At 47.9% G+C, this 21,159-nt stretch overlaps 1 protein-coding gene across 1 annotated transcript in view; it reads right to left on the bottom strand.

The window, feature by feature from the left end:
• Nucleotides 1-311: 311 nt before the first annotated feature.
• LOC118370952 (genetic suppressor element 1-like) overlaps nt 312-21,159 on the bottom strand; it is a 31,973-nt gene continuing 11,125 nt past the window's right edge. The window contains 14 exon segments of the mRNA XM_052474859.1: nt 312-3,515; nt 3,784-3,887; nt 4,128-4,742; nt 4,820-4,933; nt 5,186-5,468; nt 5,553-5,665; nt 5,823-6,002; nt 6,005-6,435; nt 6,642-6,918; nt 7,141-7,418; nt 8,194-8,355; nt 11,307-11,501; nt 11,637-11,809; nt 16,832-17,034. Of these exon segments, the coding sequence (XP_052330819.1) occupies nt 3,204-3,515; nt 3,784-3,887; nt 4,128-4,742; nt 4,820-4,933; nt 5,186-5,468; nt 5,553-5,665; nt 5,823-6,002; nt 6,005-6,435; nt 6,642-6,918; nt 7,141-7,418; nt 8,194-8,355; nt 11,307-11,501; nt 11,637-11,809; nt 16,832-17,034 (3,440 nt within the window). The 3' untranslated portion in view covers nt 312-3,203.

The raw sequence follows: 21,159 nt of genomic DNA on the forward strand, positions 1-21,159 counted from the left end.
GAACTTGTGGGCAATTGACCAATAGTGTTATACCAGGTCTGGCCAGCAGAGGGCATAAACTACATGTAAATACTTGAAGCTTTTCTACCTTTCCTCTATGGTTCAATGTCCTTTACTCTCTTTGGTCAGACATATTCTCAGATATTAGAGTCTACACAGTACACAGTGGTTTCCTTTCCTTGTCTCCTCTCATCTGTACTGATCTAAATAATAATAATACAATACCCCCCAGTTCAGAGTGGATGGACAGGAGATGTAGCCTAGCTGAGGCGTAAAATGTTGTCAACGATGACTCAAATTTAAACATTTTTATTGATCAAAAGGATTATTTATACAGGTAAGTCCCATTGACATTGATCTACACAAATTCTAAATTATACAAACATTTTATTTGCATTTTCATCAGAAAATTACAGCAATATTTCCATAAATATATATTACATCATAGGCCTGCCTACAAGCAAAAGATTAACTAGAGCAGGTAGAAACATGATTTCACAGAATGTGTCTTTGTTTTGTTTTTCATTTATTGTGGGGGAAGGGCAGATAGTGGTTATTTACTGTAGGTAGGCTAGGTTAGGCGTGAGGTAGAGCGGGCAGACTTTGGGGTTAGACTGGGTATCTGCAATGGAAAGGGCTGAGGTTCCTCTAAAGTCAATAGGATGTAGAGAGATGACACGTCATTACTAAAATGTGCAGTAGGTCTCTGTGGTAAACCTGTGTCAGCATGGGGACCATCTGTTTACAATTAGCTGGGTGACTTTTATTTGTCATTTCTGTCCTGTGGCAGAAGATGGCTCAATGACAGACAGGTTATGGGGTGATTGTGGCTGGGACTCAGCTTAAAAGAAGATAAAATAGCTATCATTATCGAAATATTACCCTTCGTGTCCCCCGCCTCCAGCGCACAGCCATCTGCCCGCTCATTAGGCGGGATTAGGCTAGATTGACGAGGACGGCAACAATACATAAAACCTCACATAATTCTGACCAAAAACAATGACAATTTCTCTCAACCAGTGGCATATGGGATATTTAGGTGATCGCTGATTCCGCATTGTGATAAACCGTGCCCACTTTGTCAAAGGTAGGGGCGAACAATATTTTGCTTCCTCATTCCCAGCGTGCCTCTCCAGGGTGCTGTTGGAGAGACTCATCGCTGCCGCGCTCCACTAACGTTCCGTCAAAAAAACTAACGTAAATCATGTAGCAGATATAGGATATGGTAGACAGGGTATGTAGCCATTTCTGTAGGCCAAAGAATGGAGATAAAATGTAAGACAATGTAATGAGACGGACACTTTTTTTTTAAATGTTTTTTTTACATCATGCAGGTTTCTCCGATCAAATTGCCTAACTAACCTAAATGGTGCTAAATCAAATAAAATATGTACTGTAATTTTAACAAACAACATATCCTAAAAACAGGACAGGTCAAACAAAGTAAAATGGACGGAATGGAATGGACAATCACAGCTGTTGTCCAGGAGTTTCACCCCTTTGTCATGATCAATGGTTTAAAGTTTGTATCTGTACAAGCTGATCATAGTGAAAAAGAAAATCATTCTGCTTTCCCCGCCATGTAAACACATTGCAAACAGGCTCATGATAACTCCTGATAAAGTTGAGTAGCTGATATACAGAATTTAAATAGCCAAATTGATTGGTCACAGGTATCAGAACTAATTAAACCAATGCATCGGCCTGTTTTACAAACGGTGGGCCTACCACATGAATGGGCATACATAACATTCCATTGTGGCTGACATGGTAGGCTACACCCCAGTAAGCACGAGCCAACGTCTTTTGGATGTCTTTTTTTTTATTTTAAAGGGTAGGTTTACCACATAGATGGACATTCATAAAATTCAATTTCAGGCTACACCTCAGTAAGCAATGACCGACGGCGACACCTTTTGGACATCTTTTTTTGGTGCAGTCTGGACCAGCCTTGATTGCCACAGACATACATTTATGGCCCAGCCTTGATTTGAGCCAAACATAGACGTCTATAAATGACCTCTTTTCAACTTTAATTTAAAACCAAAAATGTACCTGAATTCAACGTCCGGAAAATACATATTTTTCAACGTCCAGAAAACACGCCTTTTCAACATCCTGGAAAATATGTATTTTAAACATACGAAAAATACATTTTCACCTTTTATTCAGAACCTACATTTACCCTAACTACAACGTCTAGAAAATACTTATTTTCAATGTAATTTTGCTTACGGGGATTATTCTAGTTTTGCAGGGGGCAGCATTTTCTGGTTTCACCTAGGGCGGCAGAACGGAAAGGACCAGCTCCAGGGTACTTCTTTCTCACCTCCCCAAACTGTTAAAAGTGGGATCAGATTTACATGGCATTGTCCAATGACGTTGTAGAGTAAGCCCAAGCACGTGCATGTCTTTGTGCACAGCTGCAGGGGCTCGAGAGCAATTACGCGATGACACAGTACACAACTTTTATGGAGCCCCTTTAACATACAGCGCTTCTAAAATGTTTACTTCTCTTTAAATATTTCAAACTGGCCAGCAACAGCACAAAATTATCCCAAGCATCTTGTTTTTACCCCAAATGTTTATTCTAAAGCAGGCTTTTAAATAACAATAATTAAAATAATAAAACATACAACATTCTGGCTTAATAGGTAGGCAATTTACATTATCAATGGCATAATTATTAAAAGCATAACAGAGACTTCTAAATCCGATAAAAATGTATTTAACCTGATTTAAAAATAGATTTTTCAAAACCTCCAGTTATTTCCTTATAGAAACACTGTCTTAAATATTCTGCACCTGTGTTTTTGCTCTTCATGAACCCAAGTGAAAAAAGCTCCAGAATAGTAAAAGCTCTACAACACAGTGTTTAGTTCTAGGTAGTTTCAACAGTACTGTCACTAGTATGATCACTAGTAGCTCTTCTAGGTCTTTAAGTGCATCTTGGCTGATTCAAGTCCTTTCAGTTCAGTGGTTGGTTGGCTGGCTATTGGTTACTTCCAAACCCTTCCAGACCATAGAGGGAGAAAGGGAGGACATATGACTGCTCGTTGTATTCATCCCAACGTCTACGATTGGTTAAAGTGTGTCCCAATATTATGCCATACCCTTATGTATCTATGTCCTCTAGCTTTTAGACTACCAGTCTTTCACCAGTGGTGAGTCTGACCACACGACAAAGAGAGTGGCATGTGAGGTTACAGGGCCTGTCCTCCTTTTCTCCCTCCTCCCTTTCTATCATCCTGTCTTCCTTCCCAGTCCAGAGCTCTCTTCCCCCTCTGCCTCTGACTGGGAACCAATTCAGTGTCCTCTCTCACTCCATCAGTCATCGGTCGTCGGTCTGTCTGTCGGTCTGCAGCGGGGCAGGGGGTCACCGAGGAGGGGCGACCTTTGGCCTGCCCCTTGCCCCAGTGCACGTTGGGAATGGTCAGACACTTCCTGAAGTGCTCCAGCTGAGCCTGCAGCCTCTCTCTCTCATCTCTCACCCTCTGTCTCTGACTCACCAGCTCCTAGAGAGAGAAAGAGAGGGATGGGAGCAAGAGAGAGATAAAGATCGAGAGCGTCACTACAAGTGAGAGTGGGGGTGAACAAGCACATCAGTGTAGACAGAAACAGACAGACTGTCAGTCAGTGCTGATCAAGCTTTACTTTCCACTTTTAGATCATAATAAATAAGATTGTATGGACAGATCCTATATCAGCACTCCTACTCTGAGACACTGTGTATATGTGGACTTCGAGGACACTTTGTGCATCTATGGGCCTTGAGGTTCTTACCGCCATGCTGTGTGAGAGTTGTTCAGCTGTCAGACTGAGAGTGTAGTTCTGAGTCTCCAGCCTCCGGCACTGACTGTGAAGAACCTGTCTCTCCATACACCGCTCTGAGAGAGAGAGAGTGGGTAGGAGAGATATAGAGAGCGCGACAGGAGGGTAAAGGGAGACATGGGGTCATAGAGGCAGAGAGAAGAAGACCGATAGAGAGAGCAGCATAGAGGGTGAGAAAGTGAGTGTGTGGGGGGGACAGCAAGTGAGACAAAAACATAAAAAACAAACATATTTGTAGATGAAACAGGTGTATTTTTATTTGACTCATCCCAAATAAAGCCCAAAGGTAAACGTACCATCCACATACTCCTGATACGCCTCAAAGACTGACTCTATGCCCCTCCACTTCCTAGGGGCTTCTCCCTCCTCCTCCTCCTCCTCCTCATCCTCATCCTCTTCCTCTGACAGCTCATAACGTACGCCAAGGTGTACATGGTGGGCTGGAGAGGGGTAAGGGTGATGCCCGTTGGTGGGGTGTAGGGATGTGTTGAGGAGGACTGGTCTCTTCAGTGGGGGGATGTTGTAGGGCACTGAGAGCTCAGACTTTATACTGGACTCTGGAACACAGGTGGAGCCACTCAGTGTCTTGTGGGTAGACTGCAACACAGACTGGTGGAAGTCCTTCGGGATGAATCTTTCCCAGGTTATGTTCTGCCCGTTCTGCACAGCCAGGGGCACCTTCTGTTGAGGATGATGGCCAGGGTGGCCTCCTCCATTCTGGAGGCACTGGAGCCTCTTAGCTGGGTGACCTCCACCCAGTCCTTTCCTGTTTGGGTCGGGGGCCAGGGGAGGCGGTTGGCTGGGTGGAGGGGTGGATGGTTTTAGTGGGTCTCTATGGAGGTTGTTGGGGTGGTGGGGGTAGGAGGGCGAGGGGCTTGGGGAGTCTTGGTAGTGGAGTCCGTTTGATTCGCCTGATAACATAAACATAAACGCAGTATAAGGATCTCATGGGTGTTACCCTTTGTGTGTGTGTGTGTGTTTGTCTTACCAGTTGGGGAAACAGGGGGGCTTCTACAGAGGGGTAATGGGTTGTATCTGATGGTGTCCAACGTCACACTCTTCAGCTTTATAGCCTTCAACAACCCCTCCATCTTCTCCTTATCTAGAGAGAGAGGGGGTGTGTGGGGGATGGGGAGGATGGACGGACGGGGGAGGGTGAGAATGAGACTGATTTAGACCTGGAACACCAATTAATTATCAGGTAGAAAAGAAAACCAGCGGTAGTCTTGACCTCTTCGAGCAAGATTTGAATACCCCTGGGATATAGCATTACAGTACACTAGAGTGTAGTGGTTAGGGGTTGGAAAATAAGAGCTAGGGTGTAGTGCATAGGGGTTAGTGTAGTGTATGTTACCTCTCCTCTGCTGGATGGTCACATGGGACAGGCTGAACATGTTGAGGAAGTGTTTCTTGTCCTCCAGGTGAGGGGAGCAATTCATCTCCTCTGGGGTGAGAGTGGTGCAGAGGGTGGGAGCGGGTGCCGCAGGATGCGGAGAGGTCTTCCTCTTGCCTCGTACTGCTGGAGGGGAGATGCTGCGCTCTTTCAACATCCTCCTCCTCTTCCTCCTCTTCTGATGAAGCAGCTGGTCACGATGGGCCAGCGTGGTCAGGCCACAGACACGCAGGAAACACACCTTCTACAATAAAACAGATTACAGAGAACGGACAATCACACAACATTATAGTAAGGACGTGGCGGTTCTTAAGTGTGTGGCAGTTACCTCTGAGGATGTGTCCAGTTTTAACGGGGGCTGCTCTGCTACCCTTCTGAGGTGGGCCCTCACTTCCTCCTCATCACTGTCATCATACCACTCATCTAGATCATAGTCATACCCTGGGGGAGAGAGAGACGGAGAGATGGAGAGAGAGTGAGGGAGAGAGAGAGTGAGAGAGCACCGACAATATTTATGTTAAAGACCACACCAGATCTCGTCTCATACACCCCTCTCCTCACCTCCCTCTCTCTTATATCCCGTCCCCTCTCTTCTTACCTCCTTCCCTGGCCTCTCTCCTCCTGCTCTCCTCCAGGTCCAGCTTGCTGACCAGCCTGCGGTACTGCTGGAGGATCTCATCGTACACCACTGGGTTCTGAGGCTCCTGGCCTGGCCGTTCAGACCTCTGGAGGTCCATGGAGGGAGATGGGGAGCTGGCGTGGTGCTGGACCCCTAGGTTGGAGCTGGGGCTGGGGGAGGAGAAGGACAGCGAACCACTCTGGTGGAGGTGGTTATGGTGGTGGAGACTGTGGGTGGATCTTTCAAGCTCAGCCCAGCCCCAGAGGCCAGGCTCCTGCAGAATGGGTCCCCTGACAGACGAGAGCCTCTCTGGGTCCTTCCCCTCTTCCTACACCCATCCTCCCCCCTCTCCCAGCTGGGGGACCGCTTGATTCTGGTCAGATCAGGAGGGGAGCGAGATGGAGGAACAGGGGAGTCGAACCTGAAACGGGGGTCTGGGGGGGTCTCAGTGAGGGAGGCAGGGTTCCAGAGGGTGGTGGAAGGGGCAGGGGGGTGGGGGAGGAGGTGAGGTTTGGGTGAGATGAGTGGAGGCGGGGCTCCTAGGTGAGGTTGAGATTCTCTGTTGCCTGTGTCACGTTGGCTGGCGTTGGATCTGTGAAGACAACAAACACAATGTAGTCACAAACACACACTGGGTTTTATCCAAGGTGACCTTGATAATGCAGCCAATTTAAAAGTAGATGTCAGCAGAGTAGAGAGAGTACTGACTCGGGGGATACTGTAGTGTTATCAAACAAACACACACACACAGGTCAACCCCACCTTTCTCAACTGCTTGTTCCTTGATTAAACACTGACCTGTAGCTGTCTCTCCTAGGCTCCACCCCTTCCCCAGGTGGCCACACCTCCCTCTCCTGTCCCTGCCTGCGTTGACGTGCCAACCTGCGCTCCTCCCCATTGGCCTGTTGGAGCATCATGGCAGAGAGCAGTGTTCCATGGAGCCCCCCGGAAGAGGCTGAGGCAGTGTGTCTGTTCCCCATCTGAGAGGGCACCAGGCTGGGCATGAGGTGAGGGGCTGACTGGAGGCCTGGCTGTAGAGGTTTAGGTACTGGGAGGGCAGGGAGGGTGGGCTTATCTGGGGAAAATAGATGAGTTATTACAATGAATGCTTCATTTTATTTTAGGAACACACTTTGAAATACATTATGGATGTTATAATGCATGATATTGATGGCAATCAGGCTCTACTTAAAAGATAAATCTCTGGACCATAATTAATGGGAAATCAACCAATCAATGTGTGTGTATTGCGTCTATACTGTGTGTGTGTGCATGTATCTGTGTGTGTACACCGTACCCAGTCTGTTAGGTGTCAGCCTCTCCCCAGGTCTGACCCTGTCCTCCGGCAGAGCCGTGAGAGCCTTCAGCCCAGCAAGGTACTGGCTCTTCACCGCTCTCACCATCTGTCTCTCCCTCTCTCTCTCCCTCTGCCTATCCTTCTGTCTTTCCATCTCTGTCTCCCTCTCTCTCTCCCGCTCCCTCTCTCTCTCCCGTTCAAGCTCTCGCTCCCTCTGTTTCTCTCGTTCATGCTCTCGCTCCCTCTCTCGTTGGCGAAGCTCTTCCTCCATCTGTATTCTGTGGGGGAGGTCAAAAAATACACACACACACACACACACACACACACACACACACACACACACACACACACACACACACACACACACACACACACACACACACACACACACACACACACACACACACACACACACACACACACACACCAAGGACACAGGGGAGAGAGAGGGTGAGAGATGCAACACCCACCATGGGGCAGATTAACCACACACTGTTTAACACACACACCTATGCACACATACGCCCAAACAGGCACTTACACACACACACACACACACACACACACACACACACACACACACACACACACACACACACACACACACACACACACACACACACACACACACACACACACACACACACACACACACACACACACACACACACACACACACACACACACACACACACACACACACACACACACACACACACACACACACACACACACACCATATTAGACATAAACAGCATGAGTGAGCAAGAGCAGATGAACAATTAATAGGTAACCACAGGATGAACACACACACACTGTTGTGTGTATTGGTGTGTGTTCATGATGTGTCTATGGTAGCATGGTGGGGTGTGTTCTAAAAATATAACAGTCAGCAACCTGTGCCTTTCCTGCAGAGAGATGTGTGTGTTTGTGTGCATGTACAAACTGTGTGTGTTTGTGTGCATGTATGAGTGTAACACCTTTCAGCCAGTGTCATTTGTGGGAAGGTGCAGGTGTGTGTGTTGTGTCTTATACGTGTGTGTGTTACTGTACCTCTCAGCCAGTGCACTGTGTGTGTGGCTGAACTCCCCAGGGTAGCGTGCCCCAGGCAGTTGCATGTGGAGGGCAGAGGGGTGGAGGTGAGGGAAGGCCCCCCCTGCTGGTACAGAGTAGAACTGAGACCGTAGTGCAGAAAGACACAAAGACTCCTCCATCCTGGAACACACAGGGACAAGTGGAAAAGAAGGAGGGAGAAAACGAAAACAGTAAGGCACACTTTGGGGTTCAGCTCATCCTAGAAACACAAACACACAGGCTGCTGCAAACCCCTGTCTCCCTGTGTCCCTGTCTGTCTTTTCATCTTTCTGTCTGCCTGTCTCTGGGTCTCTGTCTCCATAGCTGCAAAAAAATGACTCTGATAATTGCAGAGCCAGACTGAGGTAGGCAGGGTGGTCTGTAGACTGACTGTGTAGGTGGTGGAGGTAGGCAGGGTGGTATATAGACTGACCTGTGGAGGTTGTGGAGGGAAACAGGGTGGTCTATAGACTGACCTGTGTAGATGGTGGAGGTAGGCAGGGTAGTTATAGACTGACTTGTGTAGGTGGTGCTGGTAGGGTGGTCTATAGACTGGCCTGCATATGTGGTTGAGGTAGGCAGGGTGGTCTATAGACTGACCTATGTAGATGGTGCAGGAAGGCAGAGTAGTCTATAGATTGACTTGTGTATGTGGTGTAGGCAGGGTGGTCTATAGATTGACCTGTGTAGGTGGTTGAGGTAGGCAGGATGATCTATAGACTGTCCTGTGTAGGTGGCAGGGTAGTCTATAGACTGACATCTGTAGGTGGAAGAGGTAGGTATTGTGGTCTATAAACTGATCTGTGGAGGTGGTGGAGGTAGGCACGATGGTATAGACTGACCTGTGTTGTGGTGGAGAAAGGCAGGGTGGTATATATGCTGACTACTGTAGGTGGTAGAGGTAGCCAGTGTGGCCTATAGACTGACCTGTGTAGCTGGTGGAGGTAGACAGGGTTGTCTATAGACTGACCTGTGTCGGTGGTGAAGGTAGAGTGGTCTATAGACTGACCTGTGTAGATGATGTACACAGGGTGGTCTATAGACTGTCCTGTGTAGGTGGTAAAGACAAGATGGACTAAAGACTGGCCTGTGTAGGTGGTAGAGGTAGGCATGGTGGTCTATAGACTGACCTGTGTTGGTGTTTGAGGTAGGCATGGTGGTCTATAGACTTACCTGTGATGGTGTTTGAGGTATGCATGGTGGCCTATAGACTGACCTGTGTAGGTGGTGTAGGCAGGATGGTCTATAGACTGACCAGTGTTGTTGGTGGAGGTTGGTATGGTGGTCTATAGACTGACCAGTGTAGGTGGTGTAGGCAGGGTGGTCAATAGAATGACCTGCTGAGGTAGGCAGGGTAGTCTATAGACGGACCTGTGTAGGTGGTGGAGTTGGGCAGGGTGGTATATAGACTGACTTGTGGAGGAAGGCATGGTAGTCTATAGAGTGAACTGTGTAGGTGGTATAGGCAGGGTTGTCTATATACTGGCCTGTGTTGGTGGTTGAGGTAGGCATGGTAGTCTATAGAGTGAACTGTGTCGGTGGTATAGGTAGGGTTGTCTATAGACTGACCTTAATTGGTGGTATAAACTTACCTGTGTAGGTGGTGGATGTAGGTATGCTAGTCTATAGACTGTCCTGTTCAGGTGGTAGAGGTAGGCAGGGTTGTCTATAGACCGACCTGTGTAGGTGGTGTAGGCAGGATGGTCTATAGACTGACCTGTGTTGTTGGTGGAGGTAGGCATGGTGGTCTATAGACTGACCAGTGTAGGTGGTTGTAGGCAGGGTGGTCTATAGACTGACCTGCTGCAGTAGGCAGGGTGGTATATAGACTGACTTTTGGAGGTAGGCATGGTAGTCTATAGAGTGAACTGTGTAGGGGTATAGGCAGGGTTGTCTATAGACTGACCTGTGTAGGTGGTGGAATTGGTATGCCGGTCTATAGACTGACCTGTGTAGGTGTTGGAGGTAGCCAGGATGGTATCGACTGAGCTGTGTATCTGGTGGAGGTTGGCAGGGTGGTCTATCGACTGACCTTAGTTGGTGGTTGAGGTAGGCAGGGTGGTCTATAAATTGACCTGTGTAGGTGGTGGATGTAGGTATACTAGTCTATAGAATGTCCTGTTCATGTGGTGGAGGTAGGCAGGATGGTCTATAGACTGAGTTGTGTAGGTGGTGTAGGTAGGTATAGTAGTCTATAGACTGACCCGTGTAGGTGGTGGAGGCAGGCAGGGTAATCTATAGACATGTGTAGGTTTTGGAGGTAGCCATGATGGTATAGACTGACCTGTGTATGTGGTAGAGGTTGGCAGTGTTGTCTATAGACTGACATGTGTTGGTGGTTGAGGTAGGCAGGGTGGTCTATAAATGTACCTCTTTATGTGGTGGATGTAGAATTTTAGTCTATAGACTGTCCTGTTCAGGTGGTGGAGTTAGCCAGGATGGTATAGACTGACCTGTGTAGGTGGTGGAGGTAGGCAGGGTGGTCTATAGACTGACCTGTGTAGGTGGTGGAGGTAGGCATGGTGGTCTATAGACCGACCTGTGTAGGTGGTGGGGATAGGTTGGGTGGTCTATAGACTGACCTGTGTAGGTGGTGGGGATAGGCAGGGTGGTCTATAGACTGACCTGTGTAGGTGGTGGAGGTAGGCAGGGTGGTCTATAGACTGACCTATGTAGGTGGTGGAGGTAGGTTGGGTGGTCTATAGACTGACCTGTGTAGGTGGTGGGGATAGGCAGGGTGGTCTATACACTGACCTGTGTAGGTGGAGGTAGGCAGGGTGGTCTATAGACTGACCTGTATAGGTGGTGGGGATAGATAGGGTGATCTATACACTGACCTGTGTAGGTGTAGGTAGGCAGGGTGGTCTATAGACTGACCTGTGTAGGTGGTGGGGATAGGTTGGGTGGTCTATAGACTGACCTGTTTAGGTGGTGGAGGTAGACAGGGTGGTCTATAGACTGACCTGTGTAGGTGGTGGAGGTAGGCAGGGTGGTCTATAGACTGACCTGTGTAGGTGGTGGAGGTAGGCAGGGTGGTCTATAGACTGACCTGTGTAGGTGGTGGAGGTAGGCAGGGTGGTCTATAGACTGACCTGTGTAGGTGGTGGAGGTAGGCAGGGTGGTAGTAGGCAGCAGCAGCAGTAACGTGGGCAGCAGTGGTGGGGTCGAGCCCCAGGGGCAGTGAGCGCAGGCGGAGGTCATCTGAGGTGGCGAAGGGGCGTAGTCCTCTTAGGTACTCCTCTTGGACCGCCCCTGAGTGAACTGCAGGTTGTACCAGACCAGGTAGACTACAGGGGCGGGAGGAGTTGGGGATCAGATTGCAAATTGGAGTTAAAGGAGGTGTATGCGTTTTAAGGTTTAAGCAAGTATAGAGACGTGTGTGTATGTGTTTGTGTAGACATCCAGGTGATAGAGTGGCTCACCTGAGGCCCTGTAGTCGCCGGTCCTGCATGACAGAGCTGGGGGTGAGGGTGAAGGGGTAGGATGGGTGAGCCAGGATGTGAGGTGAGAGGACACGATGAGCCCCTTTCTCCTGGGGAAGGCTGGGCTCAGACCCCACAGGCTCCCTACTCACCCCCAGAACACCCAACTCAGCCTGACAGAGAGAGGGAGAGACAGCAGGAGAGAGAGACAGAAAGACAATCTTTGTTTGGCAAAAAAGTTCCTACCCACAACATGTGGAACTTCCATTTATGGACATTTTTCAAGTCAGGATTTGTCCCTTAATGTTGATCTATCCATAGCATCCTAACGCTGTCACATCCTAGCTAATCCAACCACCCACTCTATTTTCAGCAAGCATCACTGACTCACATGCCAGTAATGCTCTCACCATTACTTTGGCATCCCTGTCATATCTGTTCGCCATTCTCACACCCACACACACACACACACACACACACACACACACTCACACACTCACACACACACACACCCTCACCTTCTTCTTGGTCAAGGTTAGAGACTCACACGTTAATAGCTCTAAGAGCCTTGAGGCAGGGAGGGAGAGTGAGAGGAGAAAGGATGGAGAGTAGGGTAGAGGAAGGAGAGTAGGGTAGAGGGAGGAGAGTAGGGTAGAGGAAGGAGAGTAGGGTAGAGGAAGGAGAGTAGGGTAGAGGAAGGAGAGAAGAGGGGGGAAAGGGAGGGGAGATGACCTCTCAGCTGCGAATTAAAAGCCCACCCGGGTGGAGAAGTGCTTCAGGCAGGAGGGGACATCCTAAAACTCATCCTCCCTATACTACACCCTTCATCTTTCTCTGCTGTCTACCTCTCTCCATAAAGTATAAACATTCACTCACTCTTTCACTCACTCCACCAAACTACTCCCTCACATGAGTAACCTTGCTGACTTGTATTAGCTCTCAGTGCTAATGCCTAGTGTTGGATAATAAAGTCTAGGTTCACTCCAACAACCAGGGTTTCTGGCTGCAGCAGTGAAATCTCTGTGCTTTGAATATCTTTGACTATCTCTCTCAGGGAAATCAGATTCACACCAGGCTTTCCAATAATGATCAAACACTCCAGTCTCTTTCTGGTCTCTCTTTGGTCGCTGATCTCTGATCTCTCTCTCTCTGATCTCTCTCTCTCTCTGATCTCTCTCCCTAGTCATTATCACCTCTCTCTGGTCTCCATCCACCGTTGTAAAGAGGAGGATCAAGGGACAAAGCATGCTTATGTCTGCGTGTGTATATATGTATGTCTGCGTGTGTATATATGTATGTCTGCGTGTGTATATATGTATGTGTGCGTGTGTATATATGTATGTCTGCGTGTGTATATATGTATGTGTGCGTGTGTATATATGTATGTCTGCGTGTGTATATATGTATGTGTGCGTGTGAATATATGTATGTCTGCGTGTGTATATATGTATGTCTGCGTGTGTATATATGTATGTGTGCGTGTGTATATATGTATGTCTGCGTGTGTATATATGTATGTGTGCGTGTGTATATATGTATGTCTGCGTGTGTATATATGTATGTGTGCGTGTGTATATATGTATGTCTGCGTGTGTATATATGTATGTGTGCGTGTGTATATATGTATGTGTGCGTGTGTATATATGTATGTGTGCGTGTGTATATATGTATGTCTGCGTGTGTATATATGTATGTCTGCGTGTGTATATATGTATGTGTGCGTGTGTATATATGTATGTCTGCGTGTGTATATATGTATGTGTGCGTGTGTATATATGTATGTGTGCGTGTGTATATATGTATGTGTGCGTGTGAATATATGTATGTCTGCGTGTGTATATATGTATGTGTGCGTGTGAATATATGTATGTCTGCGTGTGTATATATGTATGTCTGCGTGTGTATATATGTATGTCTGCGTGTGTATATATGTATGTGTGCGTGTGTATATATGTATGTCTGCGTGTGTATATATGTATGTGTGCGTGTGTATATATGTATGTCTGCGTGTGTATATATGTATGTCTGCGTGTGTATATATGTATGTGTGCGTGTGTATATATGTATGTCTGCGTGTGTATATATGTATGTGTGCGTGTGTATATATGTATGTCTGCGTGTGTATATATGTATGTCTGCGTGTGTATATATGTATGTCTGCGTGTGTATATATGTATGTCTGCGTGTGTATATATGTATGTCTGCGTGTGTATATATGTATGTCTGCGTGTGTATATATGTATGTGTGCGTGTGTATATATGTATGTCTGCGTGTGTATATATGTATGTGTGCGTGTGTATATATGTATGTCTGCGTGTGTATATATGTATGTCTGCGTGTGTATATATGTATGTCTGCGTGTGTATATATGTATGTGTGCGTGTGTATATATGTATGTGTGCGTGTGTATATATGTATGTCTGCGTGTGTATATATGTATGTCTGCGTGTGTATATATGTATGTGTGCGTGTGTATATATGTATGTGTGCGTGTGTATATATGTATGTGTGCGTGTGTATATATGTATGTGTGCGTGTGTATATATGTATGTCTGCGTGTGTATATATGTATGTCTGCGTGTGTATATATGTATGTGTGCGTGTGTATATATGTATGTCTGCGTGTGTATATATGTATGTCTGCGTGTGTATATATGTATGTCTGCGTGTGTATATATGTATGTCTGCGTGTGTATATATGTATGTCTGCGTGTGTATATATGTATGTGTGCGTGTGTATATATGTATGTCTGCGTGTGTATATATGTATGTGTGCGTGTGTATATATGTATGTCTGCGTGTGTATATATGTATGTGTGCGTGTGTATATATGTATGTGTGCGTGTGTATATATGTATGTGTGCGTGTGTATATATGTATGTCTGCGTGTGTATATATGTATGTCTGCGTGTGTATATATGTATGTGTGCGTGTGTATATATGTATGTCTGCGTGTGTATATATGTATGTCTGCGTGTGTATATATGTATGTGTGCGTGTGTATATATGTATGTGTGCGTGTGTATATATGTATGTGTGCGTGTGTATATATGTATGTGTGCGTGTGTATATATGTATGTCTGCGTGTGTATATATGTATGTGTGCGTGTGTATATATGTATGTGTGCGTGTGTATATATGTATGTCTGCGTGTGTATATATGTATGTGTGCGTGTGTATATATGTATGTGTGCGTGTGTATATATGTATGTCTGCGTGTGTATATATGTATGTGTGCGTGTGTATATATGTATGTGTGCGTGTGTATATATGTATGTCTGCGTGTGTATATATGTATGTGTGCGTGTGTATATATGTATGTCTGCGTGTGTATATATGTATGTCTGCGTGTGTATATATGTATGTGTGCGTGTGTATATATGTATGTCTGCGTGTGTATATATGTATGTGTGCGTGTGTATATATGTATGTGTGCGTGTGTATATATGTATGTGTGCGTGTGAATATATGTATGTCTGCGTGTGTATATATGTATGTCTGCGTGTGTATATATGTATGTCTGCGTGTGTATATATGTATGTGTGCGTGTGTATATATGTATGTCTGCGTGTGTATATATGTATGTCTGCGTGTGTATATATGTATGTGTGCGTGTGTATATATGTATGTCTGCGTGTGTATATATGTATGTCTGCGTGTGTATATATGTATGTGTGCGTGTGTATATATGTATGTCTGCGTGTGTATATATGTATGTGTGCGTGTGTATATATGTATGTGTGCGTGTGTATATATGTATGTGTGCGTGTGTATATATGTATGTGTGCGTGTGAATATATGTATGTCTGCGTGTGTATATATGTATGTGTGCGTGTGTATATATGTATGTCTGCGTGTGTATATATGTATGTGTGCGTGTGCACGTGTGTGTGTGTTGGGGTTATCCGATGCAGAAAAAATTGCAGCAGCTCCCAGAACACACCTTGACCCCTGGCCTTACAGACACAGGACATGCTGTCCTTATTGGTTGAACTGGATGTATTCTGACTGAATGTGAAGCACCTGCTACATCAATGTACCGGAAGTGAAAACATGACATCCTTTCAATCTTTAACTTCCTTCATACTCCCTTTTATTTATCCCCTCTCAGTCTGTCCCACTTCCCCTCTCTCTGTCCCACTTCCTCTCTCTCTCTCTCTCTCTCTCTCTCTCTCTCTCTCTCTCTCTCTCTCTCTCTCTCTCTCTGTAACCCCCCCACCCACCCCCTCTCTCTCTGTACCCCACCCCCACTCTTTCTCTCTCTCTCTCTCTCTCTCTCTCTCTCTCTCTCTCTCTCTCTCTCTCTCTCTCTCTCTCTCTCTCTCTCTCTCTGTACCTCTCCCCCCACTCTCTCTCTCTCTCTGTACCCCTCCCCCCACTCTTTCTCTCTCTCTCCCCAACTTTCTCTCTCTCCCCCACTCTCTCTCCATCTCCCTCCCCCACTCTCTCTCCCCCCACTCGCTCTATTTCTCTCTCTCCACTCTCTCTCCCTCACTCTGTCCATTTCTCTGCCTCTTTAACCCTCACTCTCCTTGCTCTCTCTTTCTCTCTTCCGCTGACCCCTCTCTGAATAGGAGCCCCAGGGTAGGAAGCCGAGCCAGACAGACTGCTCTTTGTGAGGGGGAGAAAGGCTGCTCAGGGGGCTAACCCCTGGATTGTTTAGGGGGCTTGGTTCCTCACTCCAGCTTAAATACAAACACACATACACAGAGGGGTCTTGGGACAAAAGCAAATGTACACAAAGCTCCCTCAAACTACACACACACACCACACACGCACAATCCGGAAATATAACAATTGGAGACAGCGTCTACAGCTACTGCTTTTTCTCTCCAGTATGGGCCCACTGGGTGACTCCCTCTTTACCCTCTCTCTCAGAGAGAAGCAGAGATGGGGACAGAAATAGAGATGAGAGGGACGGGTGATTCTGACACATTGACTTGGATAAACGTTGGGACTATTTATTTAATGGTGGAAGTGGTAGCAGTGGGGTGGGGGAAAGACAGAAAAAGACAGAGAAGATAAGAGGCAGAAAAAATGAGAAAGCGAGAGGGAGATGACTCCATGGCTCATTGACCCCCTGTATAACCTTGTCAGGAAAAGAAGGGAGAGGGGGTAGATAAAGAGATAAAGACAGAGTAAAGTGGAGGAGTGAAGAGAAGAGTTCTAAGGTTCTGTGTGTGTTTCCTCTTACCTGGCGCCCTTCTCCTCTCCAGAGAATGCTGCCGCTCTTGGTGGGAGTGGGGGCGATAGTGACTACAGAAGGGATGGAGGGAAGGCCGTGTCCCCGAATTGGGGTCTGGAGTGGTCCTGACAACCCCCTCTTAGGAGTGTTGACTGGAGAACTGAGACTGGTGGCTGGAGAGGAGACTGGAGACTCACTATTGGGAGAAGAACCTAGGGGAGAGAGGGGGGGGGGGATTTCACAACAAAGAGGCCATCAGAAAGCCATTACTATAAAAATTAGACGTCTCACTAATCAACACACACTCACACACAAGCATGCACACGCACGCACGTAAACACACAAAATCAGCTAATGGGGCTCATCCACAGAGAGAGAAAGAGAAAGGAAGAGGGAGAGAGATGCCAGAAAAACAAATGGAAGAGATGAGTGAAAGAGAGAGGGATAGTATAAAGGAGTTAGTATAAGGGATAGGCAGGGAGAGAACGAGAGAGTGAGTGGGAGGGAGAGAGAAGGAAGGAAAGAGAGGGTGAGATAGTGAGTGGGAGTGAGAGAGAAGGAAAGAGAGGGTGAGATAGTGAGTTGGAGGGAGCGAGAGAGAAGGAAAGAGCGGGTGAGATAGTGAGAGAGAAGGAAAGAGAGAGTGAGATAGTGAGTGTGAGTGAGAGAGAAGGAAAGAGAGGGTGAGAGAGTGAGTGGGAGGGAGAGAGAAGGAAAGAGAGAGTAAGAGAGTGAGAGAGAAGGAAAGAGAGGGTGAGATAGTGAGAGAGAAGGAAAGAGAGAGTGAGATAGTGAGTGGGAGTGAGAGAGAAGGAAAGAGAGGGTGAGAGAGTGAGTGGGAGGGAGAGAGAAGGAAAGAGAGGGTGAGATAGTGAGAGAGAAGGAAAGAGAGGGTTAGATAGTGAGTGTGAGTGAGAGAGAAGGAGAGAGAGAAGGAAAGAGAGGGTGAGAGAGTGAGTGGGAGGGAGAGAGAAGGAAAGAGAGGGTGAGAGAGTGAGTGGGAGTGAGAGAGAAGGAAAGAGAGGGTGAGAGAGTGAGTGTGAGTGAGAGAGAAGGAAAGAGAGGGTGAGATAGTGAGTGAGGGAGAAGGAAAGAGAGGGTGAGATAGTGAGTAGTAGGGAGAGAGAAGGAAAGAGAGGGTGAGAGAGTGAGTGGGAGGGAGAGAGAAGGAAAGAGAGGGTGAGAGAATGAGTGGGAGGGAGAGAGAAGGAAAGAGAGGGTGAGATAGTGAGTGTGAGTGAGAGAGAAGGAAAGAGAGGGTGAGAGAGTGAGTGGGAGGGAGAGAGAAGGAAAGAGAGGGTGAGAGTCTGAGTGGGAGGGAGAAAGAAGGAAAGAGAGGGTGAGATAGTGAGAGAGAAGGAAAGTGAGGGTGAGAGAGTGAGTGGGAGTGAGAGAGAAGGAACGTGAGGGTGAGAGAGTGAGTGGGAGGGAGAGAGAAGGAAAGAGAGGGTGAGATAGTGAGTGTGAGGGAGAGAGAAGGAAAGAGAGGGTGAGATAGTGAGTGGGAGTGCGAGAGAAGGAAAGAGAGGGTGAGAGTGAGTGGGAGTGAAAGAAAAGGAAAGAGGGTGAGAGAGTGAGTGGGAGTGAGAGAGAGGGAAAGAGAGAGTGAGCTGGAGTGAGAGAGAGGGAAAGAGAGTGAGTGGGAGTGAGAGAGAAGGAAAGAGGGGGCAAGAGAGTGAGTGGGAGTGACAGAGAGGGTGAGAGGTTGAGAGAGTGAGTGGGAGTGAGAGAGAAGGAAAGAGAGGGTGAGAGAGAGTGGGAGTGAGAGAGAGGGAAAGAGACGGTGAGGGAGTGAGTGGGAGTGAGAGAGAGGGAAAGAGAGGGTGAGAGAGTGAGTGGGAGGGAGAGAGAAGGAAAGAGAGGGTGAGAGAGTGAGTGGGGGGAGAGAAGGAAAGAGAGGGTGAGAGAGTGAGTGGGAGTGAGAGAGAAGGAAAGAGAGGGTGAGAGAGTGAGTGGGAGGGAGAGAGAGAGAAGGAAAGAGAGGGTGAGAGAGTGAGTGGGAGGGAGAGAGAAGGAAAGAGGGTGAGAGAGTGAGTGGGAGGGAGTGAGAGAGAAGGAAAGAGTGGGTGAGAGAGTGAGTGGGAGGGAGAGAGAAGGAAAGAGAGGGTGAGAGAGTGAGTGGGAGGGAGAAAGAAGGAAAGAGAGGGTGAGATAGTGAGAGAGAAGGAAAGTGAGGGTGAAAGAGTGAGTGGGAGTGAGAGAGAAGGAACGTGAGGGTGAGAGAGTGAGTGGGAGTGAGATAGAAGGAAAGAGAGGGTGAGAGAGTGAGTGGGAGTGAGAGAGAGGGAAAGAGAGGACAAGAGTGAGTGGGAGTGAGAGAGAGGGAAAGAGAGGGTGAGAGAGTGAGTGGGAGTGAGAGAGAGGGAAAGAGTGGGTGAGAGAGTGAGTGGGAGGGAGAGAGAAGGAAAGAGAGGGTGAGAGAGTGAGTGGGAGGGAGAGAGAAGGAAAGAGAGGGTGAGATAGTGAGTGTGAGTGAGAGAGAGGGAAAGAGAGTGAGTGGGAGTGAGAGAGAAGGAAAGAGGGGGCAAGAGAGTGAGTGGGAGTGAGAGAGAAGGAAAGAGAGGGTGAGAGAGAGTGGGAGTGAGAGAGAGGGAAAGAGACGGTGAGGGAGTGAGTGGGAGTGAGAGAGAGGGAAACAGAGGGTGAGAGAGTGAGTGGGAGGGAGAGAGAAGGAAAGAGAGGGTGAGAGAGTGAGTGGGGGAGAGAAGGAAAGAGAGGGTGAGAGAGTGAGTGGGAGTGAGAGAGAAGGAAAGAGAGGGTGAGAGAGTGAGTGGGAGGGAGAGAGAGAGAAGGAAAGAGAGGGTGAGAGAGTGAGTGGGAGGGAGAGAGAAGGAAAGAGGGTGAGAGAGTGAGTGGGAGGGAGTGAGAGAGAAGGAAAGAGCGGGTGAGAGAGTGAGTGGGAGGGAGAGAGAAGGAAAGAGAGGGTGAGAGAGTGAGTGGGAGGGAGAGAGAAGGAAATAGAGGGTGAGATAGTGAGTGTGAGTGAGAGAGAAGGAAAGAGAGGGTGAGAGAGTGAGTGGGAGGGAGAGAGAAGGAAAGAGAGGGTGAGAGAGTGAGTGGGAGTGACAGAGAGGGAAAGAGAGGGTGAGAGGTTGAGAGAGTGAGTGGGAGTGAGAGAGAAGGAAAGAGAGGGTGAGAGAGAGTGGGAGTGAGAGAGAGGGAAAGAGACGGTGAGGGAGTGAGTGGGAGTGAGAGAGAGGGAAAGAGAGGGTGAGAGAGTGAGTGAGTGGGAAAGAGAGGAAAGAGAGGGTGAGAGAGTGAGTGTGAGTGAGAGAGAAGGAAAGAGAGGGTGAGATAGTGAGTGAGGGAGAAGGAAGGAGAGGGTGAGATAGTGAGTAGTAGGGAGAGAGAAGGAAAGAGAGGGTGAGAGAGTGAGTGGGAGGGAGAGAGAAGGAAAGAGAGGGTGAGAAAGTGAGTGTGAGTGAGAGAGAAGGAAAGAGAGGGTGAGAGAGTGAGTGGGAGGGAGAGAGAAGAAAAGAGAGGGTGAGAGAGTGAGTGGGAGGGAGAAAGAAGGAAAGAGAGGGTGAGATAGTGAGAGAGAAGGAAAGTGAGGGTGAAAGAGTGAGTGGGAGTGAGAGAGAAGGAACGTGAGGGTGAGAGAGTGAGTGGGAGTGAGATAGAAGGAAAGAGAGGGTGAGAGAGTGAGTGGGAGTGAGAGAGAGGGAAAGAGAGGACAAGAGTGAGTGGGAGTGAGAGAGAGGGAAAGAGAGGGTGAGAGAGTGAGTGGGAGTTAGAGAGAGGGAAAGAGAGTGAGTGGGAGTGAGAGAGAAGGAAAGAGGGGGCAAGAGAGTGAGTGGGAGTGACAGAGAGGGAAAGAGAGGGTGAGAGGTTGAGAGAGTGAGTGGGAGTGAGAGAGAAGGAAAGAGAGGGTGAGAGAGAGTGGGAGTGAGAGAGAGGGAAAGAGACGGTGAGGGAGTGAGTGGGGGTGAGAGAGTGAGTGGGAGTGAGAGAGAGGGAAAGAGAGTGAGTGGGAGTGAGAGAGAAGGAAAGAGGGGGCAAGAGAGTGAGTGGGAGTGAGAGAGAGGGAAAGAGAGTGAGTGGGAGTGAGAGAGAGGGAAAGAGAGGGTGAGAGGATGAGAGAATGAGTGGGAGTGAGAGAGAGGGACAGAGAGGGCGGGAGTGAGTGGGAGTGGGAGTGAGAGAGAGGGTGAGAGAGTGAGAGGGAGTGAAAGAAAAGGAAAGAGGGTGAGATAGTGAGTGGGAGAGAAGGAAAGAGAGGGTGAGAGGGAGTGAGAGAGAAGGAAAGAGAGGGCAAGAGAGTGAGTGGGAGTGAGAGAGAAGGAAAGAGAGGGTGAGAGGGAGTATGTAATAGCACGTAATTACCTGCATTAGGAGCT

This window comes from Oncorhynchus keta, chromosome 22, assembly GCF_023373465.1.
Source record: "Oncorhynchus keta strain PuntledgeMale-10-30-2019 chromosome 22, Oket_V2, whole genome shotgun sequence".
In the NCBI taxonomy this organism is placed as follows: domain Eukaryota; kingdom Metazoa; phylum Chordata; class Actinopteri; order Salmoniformes; family Salmonidae; genus Oncorhynchus; species Oncorhynchus keta.